The sequence below is a fragment of the Euwallacea similis genome, chromosome 29, assembly GCF_039881205.1.
Source record: "Euwallacea similis isolate ESF13 chromosome 29, ESF131.1, whole genome shotgun sequence".
Taxonomy (NCBI): domain Eukaryota; kingdom Metazoa; phylum Arthropoda; class Insecta; order Coleoptera; family Curculionidae; genus Euwallacea; species Euwallacea similis.
Genome location: NC_089637.1, coordinates 604,016 through 629,634, shown reverse-complemented (window position 1 = coordinate 629,634; position 25,619 = coordinate 604,016). Strand labels below are relative to the sequence as shown.

Genomic DNA, 25,619 nt, shown 5'->3' with positions numbered 1-25,619 from the left:
AGTAACATGCCAAGAATAGTAACGGTTCCAGTTATTTTGCAAATTTGCCTAATTTCATTGTTTATGAATGTTAAATCCGAATATACCAATCAAAGCAAAAATTGTCTTCAAAACTAAAACGTTTTTAATATTCAAAATCGAGAAAGTGTGGCCATTCTTCACTATTAAAAATTAAAACTAAAATTAAAGTCAATAGTATATCAGTAAGTGTTTCAGTTACAGGGCGAAATTACTAATATCCTGTCAACTTTAACTGCAACCTATTTTCTATGGAAACATTGAGTATTGATCAGAATTGTGGTGTTTCTGGAAATTACCTTGATTAAAAACCTAACAGCACATTAATAATATGGCCCTAAATAGAACCTGTTCTCGTATGTAGTTGGGAGAGATCAAGAAGTTATTAGATATATTCAAATTTCGGATAAGCGCTCATAAAGATAAAAATGAGATTGCTTGTTCTTGATACCTGGCTAACGGAATAAAAAATAAGACCACAACTTGCCAATTGACTATTAATACCTAATCGCTATTAATAATCATAGTTCCAGTGATAGACAAATAATTAAGAACTTTCAATTTTACAAAAGTCCCCTCGCCATCTCTTTCCTCTTTTTTGAAAGAAAACCCTTTATGCAACTCTTCAGGGATCACCACCAATGGGGATTACTAAAATGGTCAGTGTATAGATATTCAGGTGACTAAATTCTGCTGATGACTATTGCAAACTACAGACTTTTGGTCAGCCGACGGTTTATTTAATTGCTTATTTGGCGTACAGACATATGTATGTATGTGTGGGCGCACATTCACCAATTCTAAATCGGTGAATAAATACTTGCATATGATAATGCACCTCGATTGAACTGAACTATCTGTGGAGTCTTAGTCTGTAGTCTGTGGGGACACTTAACGAATATTTGTCGCTTCGGGACCACGCCCCGCTCCCTCTCCGCCCACGCCATGACGACTACAGATTAAACGGACGGTGAACGGGCGCGCGCACCTACATCTTTATCACATTTAAGCCATGAAAACATGAAACTGTCGACTGATTAAAAGTCTGTAGCCTTCGATGACTTTAAATCCAGCTTCAAATTAAACTTCTGTTAAACATCCATAGACACTTAGAACTTTCATGCGTTCGAGCTCGAAAAAGGAAGTGGAAACGTTACTGTTGTAGTGGTTTGAAACATCTTATGAATTAAATACCTCTAGATGCCTTCCGCAAAGCTCATCAAACCTCGATTCTCTCCTCCTATATGTGCATCTCAACATTCCCAACACAAAGCAATCGAAACCTAGAAAAACTCTTCAAATCTCAACAGTTGCGGAAGGTAATTGCTATTGACATAAGCTCTAAGCATTCCTAGTCACGAAATTTATTTATGTAAATTTGTAGATTATTACTACTCGCATTTCTGGTAAACACTCGTTCACCAGACAATCGAAGAGATTCGTGCCATCATCGTAATTATTTTTATTGTCGTCGGAGATTTCCGCAATATAAAATTGCTATATAGAGGACATCATTGACTCTTAACGGTAACGAATACGACTGTGTGTATAAAACATTTAAAAAACTGAAACTGCTTTATAAGGTGACGCCAATGCCGTGTTTATCGCTACGAAGTAATCGTTAATAAAGCATCTTCACATCTTAGATGTTTTATGAGGAAACGTTGCTGCAGCTCCTATAAAGCAATAAGAAGGGGCTAGCTGGATTCCTATTAATAATACCCGTTTCAGTGATCTTAACCCTACAACTCTAGACGAGTTGCAGTTTTATAGTGTGAACAGGAGGAATATAGGTACGAGGTACGAAATCGATGAACTGGGGCAAAGGTGAATGCGTTTTTTTCTTAGTTTTTAGAACATCTTTCAAAATTGGCAGAATTTTGGAAGATATCCTTCCGGAGGTATTCGATAATAGTAATGTATAACTAGGTAATCGCTGAATTATTTAGCATTAATTTTCCAAGCAGTCGTTCAAGCAGAGAATCTATTCAGATTTTGCCGATAAAATTTGAGGGTCTGCAAATCTAACGCATGAGAAGCCATTGATCAGAATAAATCCAATTCGGTACGCTTGAACTGGTTGAGACAGTTGCGAGCACCAAGTCACCATCGAATCGCAATACGTTAATGGAAACGCATACAATTTCCTGCCGAAATTCTAATACCAATAACAATTTAATCTTAATCTGAAGCCAAAGTTTGTTTAATACACACGGCGTACAATGGAAAGTCATTACGGCTAAGCAATTACGCATTCCTTGTATTTACCAAATGCTTAAAGCATGGCGGCGAGGGGGGTCCCACCGTTCGCTAGCTACTGTATTGTCGTAGGAATTCGAGTGCTGGGCAAACAAACGGGGCTCTCTCGGTGCTGTGTATTTACGAGCCTGTCTGTCATGTCGAGGGCCCCGGACAGAAACGGATCTGCAGCCTGTTGGGGTATCTCGTCTCAGCCCCCGACGATGGTTCGGATTTTATTACACTTTGGTTTCTAATGTGGGCGAAATCACATCTGAAAAACTAATTTATGCAAGAAGTAATATACATTTTTTGTGTAATTAATTCAGATTAAATAAATGTAATCTGTGAACACTTCAGCAGATTTAAATTCAAATAAACAAAAGCACACTGAAACCTGAAAATCGCTGGTTGCGAACTAACAGCAACAACGCATCGTGTATCTACGCTTGCGCGTGCTTTACATGTTAATATGAATGTGTAAAGTGAACTTTTTACAAGTTAATTGATGTGTGATAATATTGCGCCTTCCAGTTAAAATTTGCAATAAAGGATGTTTCAGTGCTCTTCCAGTCTTCGCTAAGATGTTTGACACATTTCTATCATATTTCTGACAATATTGAATTTGATTTCTGTCAAATTTCGACAGCTGTCAAATTCAATACAAACATTAAGCAAATGACGAAAAACTGCCAGCGATTTGATTATGAGCTATATGAAAATAACTGAATAGTACTGCTATGGCTATTTCCCTGATGTGTTGTCTACGATTTAATGTATACAATTTAAATAGCAAATTCAAGAAAATGGCGTTCAAAAACTTTAACGAGTTTTCCGCAGTATTGACAACCTACTTTTCGACAATTTCAAACTTTGATTCAAATTTGCAGTTATCAACCTCAATAGAAAAAGTAGTATAAGATAAACATATTCTTCAATTGCCAAATTGTCGCTTCGCTCCTCCTTTTTGTAATCTTCGTTCGTGCTCCAATGTGCGCCTTGTGAAACCTCTTCTTAATGTACTATCATAACACTTGTACATTGTGTCACTTGCCCTCGGCTCGTGTTACCAAACTGTTACTCGTGTGAAAGATGCTATTTCGATACTAGTTGCGTAATATACGTCTTATCAGATAATTGCTGTTAAAGTAATAAAAGTAACATTGACAGATTCCATAGTTTATAAGATTTGGTTAACGCTAAGTTTTTTCGTTTTGTTTTGGTAACAGAAAACCGATTGAGATGATGCAGCACTATGTATTTTCCGGACCGTTCTTGAAGCAGTCGTTTTTTAGCGTTGGTCTTAAGCTCTAGTTAATGTTTTTTGTTTATCCATTAAATTAAATACTTAAAGTTACGAATGTATTGTTTTATTATTTTTCACCAATCACACAAAAACCAAAAAAATTGCACCAAACTGTGAAGTGCGAAAAGAATTCTTTTAACTCTATTAAAAATGAACTCTCACAGTTTTTAACGAAATGATGAAATATTTTTTTATTAAAGTGCCCGAATCTCCGTCCATTCCATTAGGTGCTTGAAAATAAAATTATTGCACTAATTGCGAAAAGTGGATAAAAAGTTTTGAATAGGGAATTTTAAAAAAATTGTTAGCTCACCTGTTCAGTTTCTGCAAAATTAAATGATTCAAAATTTTGATAAAATGGTGCAAAAAGTTGTATTTAAAAATCCACACCACCTCTTATATTAAAATAACGAATAAAATGTGTAATAATCATCAAAATATTTCGAATGTTTCGTAACTTTTGATTATAAGGAACTCATTGAATCATGTAATCTTGCCAACATGTGAATACGGGATGATCTCATTATCGAAATTCAGGAATTTGAAAGAGAAATCAGGTTACAACGCAATTAAAGTGATTTTGAAGAAAAACAAGTTTCGAAAGCTTCAACAGAAAGCGAATATCTTGCTTTTGCATTATTAGAAATAATATTTTTTCAAAAGGTTCTAGAATTGTAGGAATAACGCAATGAGCATGTTTTAACAGGGAAGTTTTGTACAGCCCTTTAAACTTAGAGTCGTTTGCACACAGCTATTTTTCAGTTAAGATCTTCAAGTGCAACAGCGATTTTAATTGTTGCAAAACGAATATCGCATGAAAACACAATCATCTACATGCATGTATCACATCTATAGAGCAGAGAGATCTATTTTGATATTGCTAGACTTGGAAGACAGAACTGGATCTGACTTGATATAACTATAATCATAGTCCCATGTGAGAACTCCTTTGTCATGCTCACCAAAGCTTACGATCTAAGACAATCATCTCATTCAAACACTTATCAATCATATAGCGGTTTACATTTTCAGTACTTTTTCAGTACATTTTCAGCCTAGAAATTTTGACTCGCAAGGAAGATACAAGAAGAGTGGTTTACTTTTTATACGTAAATAAACCAATTTATGATTTTTATGATTCATCTTCAACTTGAATTTTTAAGACCTTCAACTGGCACATATTTTTCACCATCTTTGGTTTACCATCTCTTGTCTCAGTTGTTCCCTGAATTATGTCTTGAGTTCCTCTTTCCTTCGCATTTCTTCCTTTCCAATTTTGCCTTTTGACCTGAGCCAAATGTAGTCTCTTTACGATATACTTTCTACAGAAACATATTTGCACCATTTACGCGTAGCAGTTTTAATTTCAAATGAATGAAATTTCTCCCCGATAAAGAGTCATGCAGAAATCCATCTGAAGTAATCGGATTTCATATTCATGGTTTATTTACATTTAAGTACTGGCATGTTGATTTAAGAAAAGACGCCTTTCAAACAATTTAATCCCTGGGCCCCGCCACCCTGTTTAATATGCGTTCCTAAACGCACCTGAATAGGCCTTTTGTTCCCCGTTGTTTTCGTTTGGGGCTCAGCTTCCTCCGACGATGGGGGCGACCGATATTATTGTTATTTCGTTAGGTTATTCCGAACAAAAGATAATAAATGAGGAATACCAGGTTTAATTAGCAGAGAAGAAATGAATTCATTCTGGAAGAATCTCCATTCATTGATGGCATTTGTATACTGCAGAAAGAAATACGTTCTACACGTTTAGGAGGACAGTTCACATTTTCCTTTTACCGTTTTTTGGTCTGACATACGAGCAGGATTTCTTGGGGCGGTGGAATTGCACACGTTCAGAATTTTGGATTCAGAAAAGTTTTATTTGATTTTTAGGAAGAATACAGGAACCGCGTTTCTTAAATCATACAATTAATTAGGAATTAAATTATTTCATTTTAGCGAAAAAACGCGCATGTTACAACACTGAGCCCGCATTTCCTTGAGGTGGAAATTGAGATCCTGCGACGGGAAGCGGTTTCCCTCCATCAATCATCTTCCGCTTCCTGTTTGCATACCGATATTCGTGTATAACGTCCTTTATGCGTGTTACAGCATATTATGCCTTGTTATCCGATGATAAATCGTCCAATAAATTGTCCAATAAATCCTCCTCTTTATAAGCAAGAAGCCAGTGTCTTCGCGCTCCCGTTTACATGTAAGAAAGTGCTCCGCTTTCTCCTCCACTTTACTCTGACATTTCATTAATTTTTGTTTCTAAAATTATCTTCTTTCGATCGTTACCGTTGGAGCAATAATAGAAATGAGGGTGACGAGGGTTTAAGTGCTATCACAAACCATTTATTTATACAAGAGGATCTCGTTTTTAGTGTGCGGACATGGGGTGGAAAGGGCATCGGCAAAACAAATATTTGCTTTCAATATATGGGTGTATTAAAGGTTCATTTTTCTTTTCTGAAGGTGGCTATTCACTGTGTTACTTAATTTTGTGTAAATTGTGTAGATCGCAGTCGCACCCTAGAGATTTTCGATTTAAAATTATTAGCGAATCGGATGTTTCTTCTGAAATACCCACGAACAGGGCTTCTGCCCCGTTCGTGCGTGTGAAAATGTTACCGCACGCTAATATTTAAATGAACTTACAGACCACCATTGATTTAAAACACTGGCGCTCGTAGAAAACATATTCTACCTAACACATGTGAAAGTATTTTTATCATTTTTACCAATAAAGTGATGATCCTATAAAGATATCGGGCATTTATTTGAAGAACATCTCGAAAGCTAAATGCAGTATAATGCACCTACGTGGTTTCTGAAAAGTGCTTCAACTTGTAATAAAATTATTTTTTAATGTCTTTATGTTATGTCTTATCACAACATACGTATTCAACATATAGAAAGACAACTATGATAGAGAAAGTTGCCTGTAGGAAATTACTACTTAAGTAATTAATACATTTCTATTGAATGTTGAAGAGTGATGGTTCTAAGACCACGATAGAACAGAACATATCAAATTGCATAACGGATTTTAATAAAAGTATGCTGAGACATCAGACGTAAACAAATCCAAATAGGTACATCTTACGGGATGCCCATACTAATTTTTCTGCAGTTAAAAATTCATTCCAAATACGTAAACTTTGAACTTCGTAAGCGGTGCGATTTGAGTTGATACTTTGTTATTTGTTGTTACTTTGATCCCCACATTTTAGCTCCCTTAGCGCTACAAGCCTCGAAATATAAACTTGACGTTCATCACGATGTACTTTACAACCTTGATGTATAATAAAATATTATACCCGTTCAGTAAGCTTTCCGTCTTAAGTTTTTTACTTATGACTTTGTTAATGACTATTTCTCCCGACAATAAACTATGTTTTTATTGATTGGTTTAATTAACACATACTAATTTCCGTCTTCCCGGATATAGACTTAAACATTCTAGATAATAAAAACTTATCCATTTAGGACCTATTTAAATACATACCCTAGGAAAGTTGGTAGAAATGACTATATGGTGTGATGGAACGCTTGAGCTAAACACACATACATACCTTATACAAAAATGGCTTCTTTTCATTCCACAGAGTGTTTAAGTATAATTTTTATTATTCCGTAAATTTTATAGAAATCCCATAGTTTTTGTTTTACGACAAATTCATCTAAAATTTCTGTTCCAAAATAGATAATAAGCACCACCTGTATCTCAGTATAAGAAATCGATTTAACTTTTTTATTAGTTTTTACTAATTTTTAAATAATATCAAAAAGATATAATGCATAAAAAAATGTATATTTAACAGTTTTTCAAAATTTTTGCAGATTCAGTTTTCGTACAGCTTCAATCTAATGAAGTCTTAAATGATTGTGGTACCGTTACTTGGATATATTGTTGTGAAGACTAATTAGAACTAATATTAAAGATGAATTTACCGTATTCAAAAAAAGCTTATGGCTCAAGCCCAAAATTGGAAATTTGTGCAAATTGACAAATTAGTAAAAGTAAGTATACACTTTGTAGAATGAAAATAAGCCATTCTTGTACGAGGAATGTTTACCTAAATCGTTTTATTTTTTGGCCTCTTAGCACACTGTACTCACTTGTATCAATGTTTCTGAGACAACCTGTATAAACTTTTTGTCTAAATTGGGTACAAAAAATACTACCAAGTTTGGCCACATGTTTAATTAACATTCTGTATTTTTTTACAAAAATAAATTTTGGGATCACCAAACTGTTTGTTCCTAGTTATGTATGTAATACAAGCCTTAACAAAATGAATCGTCATGTATCAAATTTTAAAATAATAAGTAAAAGGAATTACATAGTTATTTTACAAAATAATAGTGGTACATGCCAATTTTTCAAATTCCTTTTTAAGAACTAAAATATTTTGATGGAAATGGGTTTTCGTTCTCAAGCGTACGTTATCCACAAATCTTCTATTGAGGCACGGTGATTGTTGACAATACCTCATAATACCCTTAATAAATAAATCTAGAGGTGTAAGATCAGGTGGTTTTGTCGGCCGTTCTGTTAGCACCATTAAGAGGAGTTGAAAAACCAAATTTTTCCAATTTTCAAAACTTCAACTAAATAAGTATGCTTAGATTTATTTACCTAACGAGTGCAGAAAGTAATTTTCCGCAAGCTAATTGCTGTCTGAACCGCAATTCAACAGAACTGAGTACGGTAAAAACATTTCCGCACGTGTTAGGTGCAATATTTTTACTACTGGCACATGATATATCGTATAATTTTCAATCTTCTATAAGTTTATTTAAATGTTAGCGCGCGATAGAATCTTTATGCACATACATATGTGCGTTAAAAAGTTTCATTGCACGCATGTCAACGCCAAATACCCTCAAAAAGTATTGTCACTGACACATGTCACTTTGATTTGTTTGCAGTAAAACTGTTTCCCGCACACATGCGGTAAAGTGATGCTTTCAGCTTGTAAGTTCGTGCAATAAAGTCACTAAAAAATACATTGGCAAAAGAGGACACACGTTTCAATGACCACGGCTTGACATTGCTTGTAAAGATTTTTGACATCGCTTTGTTTTGCATGCGGTAAAATGCTACTTTTAGTAAATGAGCGTGGTAAATTCAATTGATCCTACACCCATAAGAATAAAAATTAAATTCTAGCATTAGGGTGCATTGGGGGTTATAATAATATTAGACGTGTTCATTTGTGTATTTTTCTTTCTTTTCAGTTTCCAGATTAATGGGAACGACATCGTCGGCCAACATGGGTCATGGGCTGAACGCCGCAGGGATGCCCGGTTTGGGGCCTTGCGCAGGCGTCGCGGACACGAAACCAATGCAGTTTCCGTTGGCGCAGCGGCGTAAAAGGCGGGTCCTGTTCACGCAAGCCCAGGTAAGAGGTGCTCGGCCCCTTTTTCCGATCTTGGCCCCTCGCCCCTCGTTGCCTAGGAACAACAGTAATGGTCACGTAATAAACGAAAGTTCTGCCGGATACTTGCCGACGGTAAACGTCGATCGCCCGGGCGAGATCACAAAATATTTTTTTTTTTTTTTAAGTAACGTGCGGTGACTTTTTCAATTACTAATAAGTAATTATAAAAATTTTGCTAGTGGCTTTGAAACTGTTAGTTACTGACTTGCCGGTGCATTACTTTAATTTCCTTAAAGTGAGTCGCAAATTCGATAGAGTGCGAGTGCGTTAAACTTAGCCATGAGAGCTAAGCACCTTTTCTATTATACAGGGTTCTCCAGTAGTGGTCCCAATTGACCATGTAAAAATATGTATTTACGAATAAATTCTTAATCCTGGAATTAATTATTAAATAATATTAGTATGATTTATTACTTGCGCAGACTATGTGATATGACAAATGACATTAGACATGTGTATACTTTTCGACCATTAAAAAAAAAATGAAAATTCAATTTTCTCTTGTTTTTTGGTCTCTAACTATCCTAATTCGCATTACAAATTATTTAAAATTACCACAATTTCACTAGATTTAATTATGTATTAAAATTATAAATTTACTTCATTTCGTTAACAACGCATTTGTGTCGGGTTTAAATAATTTTTCATTCATTTCTATTGTATTCATATTTCAAAAACAAAATTTTCTTCAAATTTACTTCTTACTGAGTATGAAATTGCCGTCTTAGTATATGATGTCCCCGTGCTGTTATATGAGCGTTTTGTAAAGCCACTTTTCGGCACGCATTTGCCAGCTTATACATGTAGTGCTTTACTGCACGTGTGTGCGCTTACTACAGAATATATTTCTCTATTTCGTGATCAACGTGGTTTTTCTACACCGTTATGGCGTCAAAACATAATTGAAATCAAACTCCGTTCTATAACGTTTCCTGTTTTGTTTGCATAATGTCTCTTCTGAAAAATCTGTAAAACGGGTAATTTTGTAACAGCGAAACTTCCATTCATTTTTTTATACATATATATTATTAGTATTCGCGACATAAACCACTTGTCATATCTGCCATACCAGTGTGGAATGTCATACCAAATTTGAATTTTCCTTTATTTTTTTTTTAATTTCATTCCCGAACACCCTGTGTAAATCACTAGTTATAAATGACATTATTATTGGGTGTGTTGAATGACTGTGAAGTACGTTTTCTCGCCGCGTTTCTAAAATAGTTGGATCATTATTTACCTAGGGAGTAAATCGACCGCAATGTCGTCTTCGCTTTATTGTTCTTTTATTTATGGTTGCTTTGGAAATAAATGTCAAATAAAACATCCTGTTAATGTCACGCCTCAAATGCCTTTTTGTGTTTCAAATTTAATATAAACTTAATTTTGGTAATTGTAATTTCGTCAAATTTCTCTCTATCTTACATGTCTTAGCATTAGGCGCTTCGGAATTAAAACTTGATATTCGGGTGGTAATAACCTAATTCACAGCCTTGATGTATAATATATTATTTATTTGATTTTGATATATTAAAAGTATATTGATTAACACGGGGCAATGGCCAAATAACGTTTTATTAACTAGTGATTGGAAAAAAGTAATTAACTGACACACTTTACGCTATGCAACAAAAACTCATAAAATTTCCCAAAATCAAGTGTTATAAAAATTTAATTCCTATTTTTTTATCACAAATTGTTAAAAATTGAATAAAAATATTGTATAGAATTCGTGACTTGAAACTCATTGATTTGTTTGAAGATCTTGGTCTCCTCGCTAACGCTCATAGACCTATTTGTTGTTGTAATGTAATTATTGTTCTGATGTAATTCTCGCGAATAAACAATGATTTAATTTACATATTGCATAAATTATTATTATTCTCGTTCCTTCTTGTTGTTACCTGGCGATGTAATCCTCAGTCAAGGCAGAACTCATACCTCTATTTCTACACTAGAATACATACATGGAAGAAAGTGTTGAATATAATAAATAATATTAAACTTAATAAATAACTTTTTTAACATCTTGACAAATGAAGGCACTATTTTTGAAGGTGCATCCGGTGACTAAGCATATTTCATTTCAAAATCGATTATGAAATCAAAGCAGGTACTTACCTTCATTTTATAACTCACTTCACAAACGAGAGCTAAATCTACCGATACACGAGGCACCCTTAAATACGTTCGAACTTCTGCATTGTTCTTGTGATCTCAAATCAAAATTAGAAAAATATCGTGCACGAAGGTCATTTAGAAATGTTATTTTGTGTAATTCGTGCGGTATTGCTCAATTTTGCACCGTTAGTAGCAAGCTCCCGAATGTTATACAAAACTATGTATTTCCTAACTATATGTACATAAATAACTATTAATGCTCGATAATGAAATTTTAACCAGCCGCATATTAACCACACATATTAAGCGAACTTTGAATAAATTGTTTGTTAACTTCAAATTCATACTTTTCAGGTATACGAGCTGGAACGACGATTTAAGCAACAAAAGTATCTGTCAGCCCCTGAAAGAGAACATTTAGCATCTTTAATTCATTTAACACCAACACAGGTAAGTTTAAGAAATTTATAAACCTGGACATCCTGATTTATTTAAAAGCTTGGCAATTTCCGACTTACCACTTTACCTAATAGTGTAATGAAGTATATAATATGCAAGTACATAAACTCTATAAGTACATAGTATCTATTGTAATATAATTTAAATTGCATAAACAGTATACATATACTTCAATTTTCGATACACCAAAAGGGTAAGGGACCAGTCTAATTACCATAATCCCAGCTTGATAAGGATTTGCAACGTCAGCCAAAGGTAAAGCCTCAGATTTAATCCGTTTTTAATGGCAAATAATGGCGATGAAGTGTGACGCTAATCCTCAATCACAATATTTTCCCTGTCAATCATAACAGTTTAAATTATGAGAAAGAATTGGATTTTAGTCTGTACAAATATACCTATAGGGTAAATACGGAATTAAAAATTCGGATTTCACTATTTGCTGGAAAGAGCTTTTGGAGCTGTCTCGGGAAGCACAATTAAAATAAGAGATTAGTTTGGGTTAGTTCAGGTTATTATAACATTACAGCGGTCATACCCTTAAAATTTTGAATTATGTCGAATTGAGGCCGACTTCATGCTGATATAATTCGTAAAATCATCAAATTGGGTTATTTCAGATTGGTTAAATCGTTTTGGAGCTATTTCAAGAAACATGATTAAGTTGAGATATTAGCTCGGGTTACTTCAAGTTATTACAACACTAGAGAGGTTATGCTCTCTAAATGTTGAATTACTTCGTCGATATAAAGGTCTCATATACAGGGCGTAACAAATTCGGGTCAACGTATGGGGATCTCAGAAACGGTAAGAGATGCAAAGTCGGTTAAATAGAGGTAAAGTTCCAATTTCCATGGGCGAATTTTAAAAAATCTGAATATTTTCGGAAATATCCAATAAATACCGAAAATTTTGCTTTTCGCTTTTCCCAGAAACCATTATTGGGAGACAGTTGATAACCAAACATCATTACAGCACAGTTTGTCTGGCTTTCTACTGGTATAATCGGTATTTTTACTCGGCGATTGGTTTTTTTAGATGTCTTGAATTTTAGATGGCGCCCATAAGAAAATTTAAACTAATTTATGATATCTTAACAACCAAGTAAAAATACCGATCATATCAGTAGGAAGCCAGACAAAAAGTGCTCTAATAATGTTTTATTATTAATTTTCTTTGAATAATGATTTTCGAGTTTTTAACGAAAAATGAAAATTCAAATTTTTGGTCTTATCCGACATTTCCGAAGTTATTCGAATTAAAAAAAAAATCGTACGTGGATTATTGTTGAACGCCAAAATATGCAACTTTGCCTTCCTTTAACCGACTTTGTATCTCTTACCGTTTCCAAGATTCCCATTATAGATTCGAATTTGTTACACCCTGTATAAATTTTTATAGGAATTACGAATTTAAGGTTTGAAATAGGAACTGATTGTGTTAGAAATGAGGTTTATTTTCGTTTCGGTCGAACAGACCTTTGAGTGGTTATTGTTCTGTTAAAAACCAGCTGCACGAGTGGTATGGATATAGGGGGCCACCCCTGTTTTATTCCGAGAAAATGGCGTCCATCATGTGTAGTTTTTTTGAAGTGAAAGTAACTTTTTTCCTTACATTTATATTTATCCGCATGAAATTTTCTATGAAAATAATTAGCAACATTGAGTCTGACGATTTTTTAAAATACTTTTGCAATATTATTTTTAATACTATACGGAGCGTTCGTTATTGGAGCTCAAGCGTGGGGATCACGGTAACCATAAAAGATAAGATGGCGGTGAAATTAGAGCAAAGTTACACAGTATGGTTTTAAATTGGAAAAATTTAGAATACTCCCGCAGATACTCCTGCTAATAACCACATTGTTAAGACATCATTTAAAGGGGAATTTAAGCGTGTTGTAAATTTTTCCCAAAATGCAAGATGCAAATGTTACAAAACGTTATTTTTCTTTATGGGATCTATAGTTTATATGTATATCCGATCATGTAGTTATGTGAATCAGGCTAAAAATGTAATACATATTGTAATACTTACAGAAAGCTGTTACGGAGTTAAATAAAAAAATTAATATTCCAAGAAAAATACTATTTTTGGTAGTTAATTGGCGACATTTCTTAATTGGCAATTTATTTCAAGTCAAATTTGCGTCCATATTTGAAAATTGAATGATGAAAAATGGTTTTACAAAAGTAAACAACTTCTAATTTTTCGACTATGGTTGAAATAATATAATTTCGATATAGCATCCATAAGGGAAAAACATTTTTTCTTTTCTACGATGTGCATCTTGCATGTTGGGAAAAATATCGTAACGTATTCAAATTTTGCATTAAAAAGAGCCTAATCAATATCCGAATTTCATCTTTCTACACCCAGTACTTATAATATTTAAGAAAATCAAAATTGAAAGTTTTTGGTTTTTCGCGGATATCTTCGGAAGAATTTTAATCTTAAATTCGATTTTAGAATACGCAACTTTTCCCTTATTTAACCGAACTTTTATCTGTTGAAGTTACAGAGATCCTCATGTTTGAGCTCCAAAAATGGACATCCCGTATAATTTATTAGCAATGAACTGATTCCATTAAGTTGATAATATTTCTACTATTTTAAAAGACATACAGATAAACATCTTTTAATAACGTTATTTTACACCTCAAACGCAATAGAATCCCATTTCGTTTCAACCAAATCTTTGATGACTTTTTTACAATAATTTCAAACGATCGTTCTTTAATTTGCATTTTCGAAGGTGATGTTGTGTAAAGTTCACAAAAGTTTTCAGGAATTTGTTATACATTTTTGAATATTTGTGAATCTTTCTCTAAAGTGTCAGGCCGACGATCAGTTTCTCAAGAATCCTCAGAATTTCCTTAAAATTATTAAAAATTCTATAGAATTCTTTGAAGAATTTTGAATTGCTTTTTTAACGATTTTTTCGATTTTGCAATGTTTTATCAAATCATATAATAAAAATGATTAACTGGTACTACACTTGATAAAAAAAAAATAACAACCTTTTTAGCCAGATCCATAGTAACCATATAACATCCCCTTCTAACACTTTCTCTCTCTCTCTCTCTCTCTCTCTCTCTCTCGCCCTAACTTAATTTGGTAAACTGGCTCCTGAAAGTGTAGGTAACAGACAACCCCTGAAGCAACAACGATCGAGGTCGATTCTAACGCAATCGTGTAGCTAATAATCTGACCTACGGGGGTGCTTTGTGCAGCTTAATAGGGGTTGGTTTATAAATTGACAGTCTGCAAATTATTATTGAGGCCGTTTTGACGCCTATAGGAAGGGAAAATCGTTCACTGGCGTGACAGATCTTTTGGATTTGAAAATTTAATATTATAAAAAAGAAAGTTAACATAACAAATCAGCACAAAAAATCGTTATTGGGCGAATCCAGGTAGCAGCAGCGCTGTAGCGCTTTACTGAAGCGGTTGCATTTCTCTCTAGCGCTGATTATAAGCAATAAAGCTCATTACACTGAAAAGCTGGAATTTTTAATCTTCAATTTTCACAAGACCAGACTTAACAGCGGCTTGTCAAATTAAATCGTCAGATAAACATTTAGTGAATTTAAACTTTAAGCGCTGCAGCGCTTGACCGTTGCAAATTTCGCAAATGCGCCTAATATTGCTAAAGTAAAATTCTTGCATCTTGAAAAGATTTTTAGCAAGGTCCATTAAACATATTGGTATTCAGATAGTAATATTTTATCTAACAATCGAAAAAGAGGAAGTAATAAAACAACCTTTGTCTGGAAACTGAAAGAGACTGTTTAGAGCAATAAAGAAGAGTATTTTATTAGAATGGTATAACATGACTGAATATGTTGCCTGAGCTGTCTTCAGGATTTTTCTTCGCAGTCGCAAAACTGTTCTAGTGATTTCAGGATTTAAGGGAAAATCGCGATTGCTTGACAAAATATCGGCCTTGCTGGCCAAGTCTAAACTCATATTTTTAAATAATTTGACTAAATTTCGCCTAACGTCACCTATGGTTACTAAACCATTATATATGTGTTAAAAAATTGTTAAAATTTCGTCAAAACTAGCAAACGGCAATAAATTTAATTCTCCATTATTCTCAAGATTATGGCACTGTTGAAGTAAAATCTCCATTTTTTTTCAAGGTGATATTCATGGATCAGTACGAGTTTACCAATTCAGGCGTGTTCGGTCGTCACAATAAATATGTCTGGGCTACTGAAAATCCACCCAAAACCTAAAGACGTCGACCACAAGCACGTTTCGGGCTTAATGTATGGGTTGGTTTATTTGACGATATGATCATTGGCCTGTACATTTACGAAGGCAATTTGACCACAGATAGGTATTTGCACTTTTTAAGAACCTACCTTTCGGACTACATTGGAAACAACATTTGCCTCAAACGCTTGAATAACCTTTGGTTCAAACAAAATAGTGCTCCCACATATAATGCTAGGAAAGTGGCCGATTCTTTGTTTGAAATATTTCCCAGTAGTCTTTTCAAACAACGCCGGCCGACACGTTCACCAGATCTATCCCCATTAGATTATTATTTATGGGGAACTATAAAAGACGACGCTTGTAAATGAGCGAGGGAAGATCATTACAATTTTAATAACCAACATAATAAGAAGGAACGTTTTAAGATCAATGCAGAATGTAAGGAGACGAATACCCGTGTATTTGGAGATGAACGGTGAACCCTTCCTGTTTTTCTTCTAATTTCCTTTATTTACCTATTTTTTCACCAAATTGCGAGACTGAACCTTAACATGTGAAACATCGTCGTAATCAGAAAATAAGCTGAATTCTAATACGTGAAAATTCAAAATGACGCCCATAAGAAAAAACAAACCTGATGATGATCGTTGAAAATCGAAATTTAAAATACTATGACTTCGCTACGTTGTGCAAGAGGAAAAGTTGCAATAATGAACCATTTTGAATTAATTCGCTAAATAAGTCGATGAAAAAATGAAAACATTTTTTTTTTAATTTCAGTTTTTTTCAAGCCCCTTTGAATATCATCGAAATTTTTCAAATTTTAAAACAGCATATTCTTGATCTCTAAATTACGCAACTCTGCTCAAATTTCCAGAGATCTCCATGATTGAGCCCCAGAAAGGTACACCTTGTACGTGCTTTGTGGAGTGTTTTGAGGAGTGGAATGACGCAAAAAAACTATTTTAAGCAACTTTTCTTAAAATTGAAATATTAATTCCTTGATAATAAAACACTATCTTGGCCTTTTTCTCTGACGTACATATATATTCTTCAGTGAATTTGGTGACTTGCAAAAAGTCCGGGATTGAGGCAGCGATATTGCGCTTAAAGTTTGGGACCGAAAAGGTTAAGTACCTATGTGTGTATAAGACAATTTTTAAAATGTCCGCAAATTTTTCAAGGTTCCTCATTATCAAGTTTCGCTCCTTCCCTACTGGTTCTTTTGGTACCGCAGGAAATACGTTCAGTCTTGTTAGATTTTAATTATTTTCTTGGACCTATCTTATATTATTTTGTTTTTAATGTTAGGCCAAGACTTTCATATCAACATGTGCTTCACTTGCATATCACTATTTACTGTAAAAAAGTTAAAAGGAGAATCACAATCGATTGAATAATAAATTAGTCGTTGAATTCAATACTTTTATAGCCAATTTCTTTTCTACCACTGCAATTATGAAGGTAGGTCCCTAATTCTATTGATATAGGGCAGTTTTCTTAGATCGGTCGTCATTTCTCTTTCTATAAAATCCCAAAATTATCATTGCACTATCTTCTAAGGGTCTAAGGGCAAGTGGGCATGTCAAACACCATAAAAAGTAATGATGTGGGTGGATGTGCATTTGCCTCAGTGGCTTCATTCACCCCCGATCGACAAGTGGGGGGCCCCGCGTAATTGGGAAATAATTTACTCTCTTTGGGGTTGTTATTTTTCGACTGGCATCTGAAAGGGTCGCTGGAATCACGCTGTGTGATTTATCTCAATAGAATTATTTCTATAAATACGTTTATAAGCGGATTGCGGTCGGATTTTCCCCTGGCCGATTCTATATCCCGTTGATATTTGGTTCGAAAGCGCATACCTACAAATAGTCAACATCCGCGATACTTTTTCAACTAATCACACGTCTATTTTAGTATTCTACGACCATCTACAGTAGCCAAAAGAAAAACCCATACAGTGGTTAAATCGTACTATGCAAATGTGCACGTAAATCTATACAAACACCATATTCACTCGGTGAAATCTAGGTACTTCGAGGACAAATACACTTAAGAATGGTCAATAATGAAAAACAAACATAACGTTTCCATTTATGTCTTGTATGTACGTACTTGCAGTGCCGGATTGAGACACTAAGCTCATTAGGTATAATCATTCGAGATTTTAAAAATATTTGTTTTGCCCATGTTCGTTTCACGTTAATGATCATCGAGAGGTGACGATTGATAATTAGATGTAATGAGTCTAATAATAGTAGATAAGGATTTTTGCATATGGCATCCTACGGTGTCCGCAGGAGAATAATTAAATACTGCCAAGAGCTATCTCTTCTCCAAAGTGTTGCTGCTACATGTCATTCCGTTGTTTCTTGGAGACACTCCAATTATGGCAAAGATTAGGGTAACAGAAGTTCAATTCTCACGTGAAAGTACAGTTAAATCTGCACCTAACTGATACTTTTGCCTCTGCTCTTTACTACATTGGATTTGCGAAATTTCGCACATAAAAAACAACAGTAGGCGCATTGAAATGCAGTATTTTCTGCATATTGTGTTAATTGGTTAAATGGGTGCTTCGCTTTCCACCATCATCGATCTAAGTTACGAAATAAAAATTAATCATCCTCATCATCCTTGTTACTTTCCCATGCATTTTGTAGCGTATCTTTTGAGAGGTACTGATGGCTTTGAAACCTTAATTAAGCAAAGTGAGCGTATACATTTCCATCGGATACGACACCTATTTCGTCACGATTAGACTCGAACACATAATAAGTTGGAGAATGTTTACACTCTGGCAATTACGAGATTACGAGGCACTCTGTTGTAACTGAAATGTAAAATAATTAATACAAAAAATGCGCCGAGTGTCCTCGTGGAGCTCTTTAAAAACCAACAGCGCTTAAAAGCAGCATACTAATAGGACCATGTGAAAAAGCTAGCACATATTGCTATAAATAGGTAGCAGCGTGGACAAAGCCGAGTGGTCAACTTTCCTCGCAAGAAGTAATTAATGTCTATAAACACTCGTAAAGCTGAACGCAGAGCTTCATCCTACTAATCAAGAGTTCTTTAAACTGTTGACACAATCCTGCTGCGGTCGCTACCGGCCATTGCAGTGCTGTCGTTGCTGCACTTGCAAGATGACCGTTTTTATAAAGACGAAGTGCTCAGGGATGGACTTTTATAAGTTCGATGTTGTAGCATAGGAAGAACTGAACAATCGTTAAAACTTGTCAATTACACGTATTGTAACCGTAAAAACGCGAAATATCTATAGTTTATACATAACAGTTGCGAAATGTAGTACTTTTTGGTGCAAGACTGGAGATGACTGCACAACAACTTGGAGTGTGGTGATTTAGTAAAAGTGGAAAAAACGCCATATTACGACTACTAATTTTCTTCATAATGGCTAATTTAAACTATTAACGCAATGCTGCAGTCTCCAGCGGCCATTGTAGTGTTGCTGCACTTGCAAGATGACCGTTTTTATAAAGACTACTCGTAAATGTGCAGGGATGGACTATTACAAGTTTGATGTCAGATAAAGTCAAGGGACAGGATTTTGTAGCATAGAAAGAATTAAGCAATCATTAAAACATGCCAATTATATGTTATGGTAGTTAAGTTAAACATATTACAATATAAACATAAAACATGAATGATTGACCAAGTGAGAACGTAGAATGTTTTTTTTTTAGTGAATTTAGTGAATTTAGTGAACTTGAAAAAACTGCACTTTTTTTAGAAATTCTATACTTGCGTATTACATTTATAGCTACATGAAATAAATTTAAACTTCTGAATAGTGATTTGTAGCATTATAGTGTTGAAATTCGCATCCTTCCTCAGTTCGGTTTAAGATGGAAAATCTACTAGCTCTCGGCCAATTTTCCATTCTTCCTCACAGCTCTTTATTAAACTCACTTACAGTCTCAAATAATTAACGGATAGCTTCTAAAGCAAACGGGAGTAAATTACTGAGAAAAGCTTAAGCCTACCTGTTAACGCGCCTAAGCTCATCAGCCGCGCACCAAAGTAGAGTTAGATGTGAAAAAAGCATTTACGGCACTATCACACAATCACTGTTGTATTTTGCATATATAAGTATAGTACAATCAAGATACAGGATTCATGTCGAAAGCACAGATCTTGCGGGCGGTAAATGTGTCATGAATGCGCATGCATCCATTTTGGTTGTACTAGTTTGTTTAGCAAATACAGTTGTAGTGTAACAACAGTATATTAAAATAAACATTTCATAACTTAACACACCAATTAAAGTTTGCAAAACGAGGAGCGAAGCCATAAGGTGACAATGGACGAGTGAGTCAATGGCCTCATGAAAAGTGGGTTTTATAGTATTTTTGCATAAGATGGGGCATAAAATAAAAAATACAATTTAAACGATTATAAAAAAACTCGAAAGAAATATCTAGTAATTTTAAAATTTGGAAAACGTTCGATTGACTGCTCTGCGGAAATATTTTGTTTACGTTAAAAGACCGGAAAATAATGTTTTGATATGGGCGAGGCCTGGAAACTTGCTAAACACGTTTTCGCATATAAATGATATGAATATTATCATATTATTTATATTTTTTACCACTAACTTTCGCTGATTCTTTATTATTCATTTTTCATATTTTATAATTTGACCTAACAAATCAATGATATAACAATGTTTTCAGAGTACGAAAGAAAAAGCAGATATTTTTTAAACTTTCGTAGTATTATTTCATAAATAGGAATCAGAAAAAAAGGGATAGGAATAATGTACATTACGAGTCTGCAAAATACTATTTTTCGATGCGAACATAGCAAATTCTCGGACATGACTGCGGAGCACGAGAAAATGCGTGCGGGAGTGTAATTAATGATGCTTTTCATTATTAGGTTCTGAAGGCGATAAGCAATATATCGAATTGAGTTATTTGCTGCTGCTTTGGAAAAGCTAGTAATATTTGCATTTGTATAACTAGTAAACAAGTTTTCATAACTACTAAATGATTTTTTGAATTTCGTTAAAATTTGTATTCAGTAGTAGTCCCTTTTTTGGTCAAAATATTTTTCACTCGAATCTTGACATAACAATACGGTACTCAAAACCTTCAGATATATGATTCAAATTTTTAAATATTGAAAAGATATTTAAAGGCCATGGAAAAATTCTAGTGGTGTGTCACTGCATCTGCTCGAAACATCTGGAGGCTATATTATCTTTATCAAAGTTATCACGAAAAATAATGTGCTGAAAGAGCAATGCCGTTTTCCCATGCACTTACAGCTTTTTCCCGTTCATGCACTGACGGAAAACGTGTCTTTTCGGTGCAGTAGACTGTTTGAAAAATGACTAGTTTTCATAGTTATGTAACGAGAAATAGTTTTGTCGGGCTACTTTCCGATCCTAACTGGCCAAACCTTACTACAGGAACAGAATTCGGCTCGAAAATGAATACTTTCTTCTGGTCGACTGTAAAAAATTATTTCATGCGTCTGAATGGATACCACTTTTTAAATTTTCCGCCACGAGAATTTGGGATTTCTTATCTTATTTATTCTTCACTTAATTTCTATTATCTGTACGTAAGCTTTTGGCTAAACGCTATAATAAAGTTTCCCTTAAATCTTAAAATTATTATCTTGAAGCAATGTTAGTTACTTCAGTCGGTCCTAAATTTGCGCGATCCATGAATAATTCGTAATCTTTTTTAGAACAACACTTTCAAATTGTTGTTTTGCTCAAAATCATCATAAACTAAAATTACAAAGAAATTCTTTAAATAAATTTTAAGAAAATCTTTCTCTCTTTTGAAGTTTTATCACCTAAATAATGTAATATTAATCTGATAGTATTAATAGTGGTATGTATGTCCGAGTGGAAGCTGAAAAATACTGAAATTCTTAAACAGTGGACATAAAGAACTTATAGCACTCGTAATAAACTACATATTTAAAAAGAGAAACAATAACAACTTTGCAGCCAGTAAATACCATCAGAGAAGTAAAAATATATCCACCTACCTAACCTGAACTAACCTAATGCGCTATATGTTGCAGATCTAAACTCAAGGCTTCCTATAGCCGATAAGATTTCATAGGCTATTATACTATTTTCACCCTCCTTTTAATCTAGACCTGATTGCTCCCAAACTTATCAATCAATCCTAATAAATGCATTCTGACCAAACAAATTTTTGTTGTTACAGGTGAAAATCTGGTTCCAGAACCACAGGTACAAGTGCAAGAGGCAGGCCAAAGAAAAGGCGATGGCCGAACAAAACCAACATAACCAGGTAACATACCTTTCGATTTCTTTCAGTCCTACAATAACAAAAATCCCATTCATTAGGCCGAAGAATGGAATTACTGTAGCAAGATAACGCTTTTAAAAGTAATGCTTCTTAAAAGACTTTAAGCCTATTTTAACTTTGACTTTGTGGGAGTTTTAGAGATTTAGGGTCCTGATGGTTTAATATAAAAAAACCTACGAGAAAATCTGAGATTGAAGTGATTAGTTTTGTCTAACTTTAACAGGATTCTCTTCTACCAATAGGAGTTCACACTTGAAAGGTCATTTTATTTTCTTTTCCACGCTTTGAAGGGTTTGGCAATGAAAATGGAATTTGAGGGCTCCAGAGGTAATCTCGTCAATGCGCCGAGAATTTCGAACCTCGAACAAAAGAATAAGTTATAATAATATCGTCAGCAGACAACCGTGTTTATACAAGGTACTCTGTTGACAGAAGACCAAAGGAAAATAAAATGTCTTGCTTAACCCATGTAGGTTTCCGAACGTATGTTTATTCAACAGCGGACCCCATATTCGTTGAATCGACGAAACGGTATTTGAATTTCGGCTTAGTGAAGAAGAAATTTCTTGGTACACTTTGTGTGTATCTAGTTTTCACTTCAATAGTTATTTCGGAATGCCTCAACAATGTGTCACTCAAGTAATAATCTCATTTGCATATTAAATTTATTTTGTTCACTTACAAAACAGTTTAAAAAATCTATGCGTGTCTATGCTAAAAGCTCTTCTAGCTTCACGCTCCTACATGATTTGGTCTTTTTAAATTTCATTTGTTACAAGGTCTTTTTGGCGTTATAAGAAAATGAAGTAATAATCGCATTTGTTTAGTGGTAAATAAATGCTAATGATTGCATCCGTCGGAAGATGCATCATCAGGGGAGGATGGTAATTTATTGTACTGATTCAATTAGGCATGCGACAGCAGAGTACTGTTGTTTAAAATGGAAGAGCTCTTGATGGGCATTGAAGAGATGGCAAAGTATACACTGTTATTGAATTGTTTTGTCAATGAGAAAAGCACAACTACACGTTTGGAAATCCCTCTGGAAATAAACTTTCAGTTCTCCATTAAAGATACTATCTATTGGACTGGCAGTAATTTGAGGAATTCAAGCTCATTTTTATTTAATAACAACCAAAGTATGGCCTCCTAATAAGTACGTATGAATGATACTTTGTTACCTATGCTTGAGCAAAAGGTCAACTTCGAATACATAAAAAGAAACTAAACACTAACAAGAATCATGTAGAGTAATGACCAACAGAAAATAAAACAAAAAAGGCAAGTTTAATTAGGTACAATGATTAAATACCGCTCACTTACCTCAAATCAACCTTTTCGAATGAATGCAATAATTCATGTCAAAAAAGCTGCCATTCTTAAGCGATTGCAGAAGGATTTCAGACGGTTTCGCACGTTTGAAATATTCACCTCTTACGCCTTATAGTTCACCGTTTATTTTCCTTTTTCTACTCGTGTCTTCTAGTTTCTGAAACGTTAAGAAAGATGTTTGTCCTTTACTAAAGATTAAATATTATTCTAAGCTATATTAGTTTTAACTCGAAATAGTGTGCAATTTCATCGCTTCGACAACCCCTATTGCAGTTCTGCAAGCTCATGCAACGCTTATAGTTATTCTTTCCCCATCTGCAAACGAAGATATTCAAACCACTTTTTTCTCTGATTTTCGCTGATGACCTTTTAGAGTTTGCCTTTTTAACGAGTGTTTTATTCTCCAATTTTTTCACACTTTTTAATATAAAACTATATCTAGAGTTTTCCAAGTAGTGACTGCCCGTTTAAACACTATTTCGAATATATTAGAAAACATGCTTGGCAATGATGTATGGTAAGTTAACATGTGGGTTCAAAATTGGATTGGAGATGTAATTATGTCATATACGTTACAAAAGGTTTAACTATGTACTTATTACGCATTAAAAATTCGAGTTTTCATTCCAAAAACATTCGAAAAATTAGGGACTGAACCACCTGTTAGGAAAACGTTTTTCCTGCAAGTCAAGTCACACATGATTTTTTCATTCTAGTCATCGAGCTCTCCCAGAAGAGTAGCAGTCCCAGTTCTAGTCAAAGACGGCAAACCGTGTTCGGGCAGCAGCAATCAAACGACTTCGACCTCGTCGAGCAGCCAATCAAATAGCGACCAAACGAGGTCGCAACAGGCCACCGCCTGTCAGTCGAGCCAAGCTCAGGCCCAGTGCATGGCCAATAGCGGCCTGGCAATGGCATATGGCAGGCAACAAACGAATTACCAGCAACAGTGTAGTGCGTACTTACCGCTGCAAGCGAGGGCATGGTAGTGCCACGAGCAGTACGGGTTGGTCTATAATAGTGACATGTAATTTTCTTTCGGTTAAGTTGAATTTGAGTAGGACTTAAAAATTCTTTTTGGGAACGGAAGATTGGGAACTTTTGAAAGGACTACCCGTGCTTTTTTAGTTGAAATTGGTAACGTTTTATTGGTGGCAATTATTTGTTGTAATACGTAGTGATTGGGACTCTAAAAGTAAATGAGAATTGTGTCAATGGATATATACGAAGTAGTATTTACAGCTTGCTGGCAGGTTTTAAACCTCCATTTTTACAAATGTGTACTTTCTTCTATTCAGTGGCTCTTTCCATAATAAACTCATTCTCGAAAGTGTTAGATACTTTATGGATGGAAATAATATTTTGCCGAAGCCAAGGCATCTTTTACTGATTTTTTTTTACTTGAAAGCTTTAATATTTTGAAATTTGAACACGTGTACAAATATAGGTGAATAATGTTTTAAACAATTATATGTAAACAATATGCGAACAGATATAACTTAGTATTTGCAATTTGCAATATAGTTCGTAATTATGTAATAATTAGTGTAAATGATATTATGATCTCCTAGAATATTAAAGCGTTAGAAAAACAGGGTTGAAATGTATATAATTCAATAAATGCAGGGTATATCAACAGCGTGTAATCTGTTGATTGATTGCTGGGCATATTGTAGAATTGTAGGAAAATACATAAGGTGTCTCAAAAAAGAGTGAAATTTCTCAAATACTTAACGGGATATATGGGTGATTGTTAGTGTTCGTGTCTATTTTTGCAAAGTCTTTTATAATGAATAGCCGTTTCCTCTTTTGTACCTTAATCTCACAGGTCCTATGATGCCATAATTGAAACTTTCCAAAAATAAGGATGTTTTAAGCCTTTTTTGTGTTAATCTAGTTCTTTTAAAACTGGTACGGATTTAAACGGTTTGCAAATTATATACCTAGCCACTTAAACCTAAAGAATATGATTCATAAAAATAACTATGAATAGCTTCTTAGAGAACAAAAGTATAATTATTTTTATATCCATTAACAAAACATAATCTAGGAATACCACACTTTTTTGAGCACCCCGAATATATTTTACAACTTTCTACTACTCAACTCGTATGCTTAACATGCTCTCTAATGACAAAACAGATG

General features: G+C 34.3%; 1 protein-coding gene across 1 annotated transcript in view; it reads left to right on the top strand.

Moving 5' to 3' along the window:
* Nucleotides 1-25,167, top strand: part of LOC136417580 (homeobox protein Nkx-2.1-like) — a 35,923-nt gene extending 10,756 nt beyond the window's left edge. The window contains exons 4-7 of the mRNA XM_066403340.1: nt 8,813-8,976; nt 11,491-11,586; nt 22,038-22,124; nt 24,191-25,167. Of these exons, the coding sequence (XP_066259437.1) occupies nt 8,813-8,976; nt 11,491-11,586; nt 22,038-22,124; nt 24,191-24,463 (620 nt within the window). The 3' untranslated portion in view covers nt 24,464-25,167. The remainder of the gene's footprint in view (nt 1-8,812; nt 8,977-11,490; nt 11,587-22,037; nt 22,125-24,190) is intronic.
* The last annotated feature ends 452 nt before the right edge of the window (nt 25,168-25,619 follow it).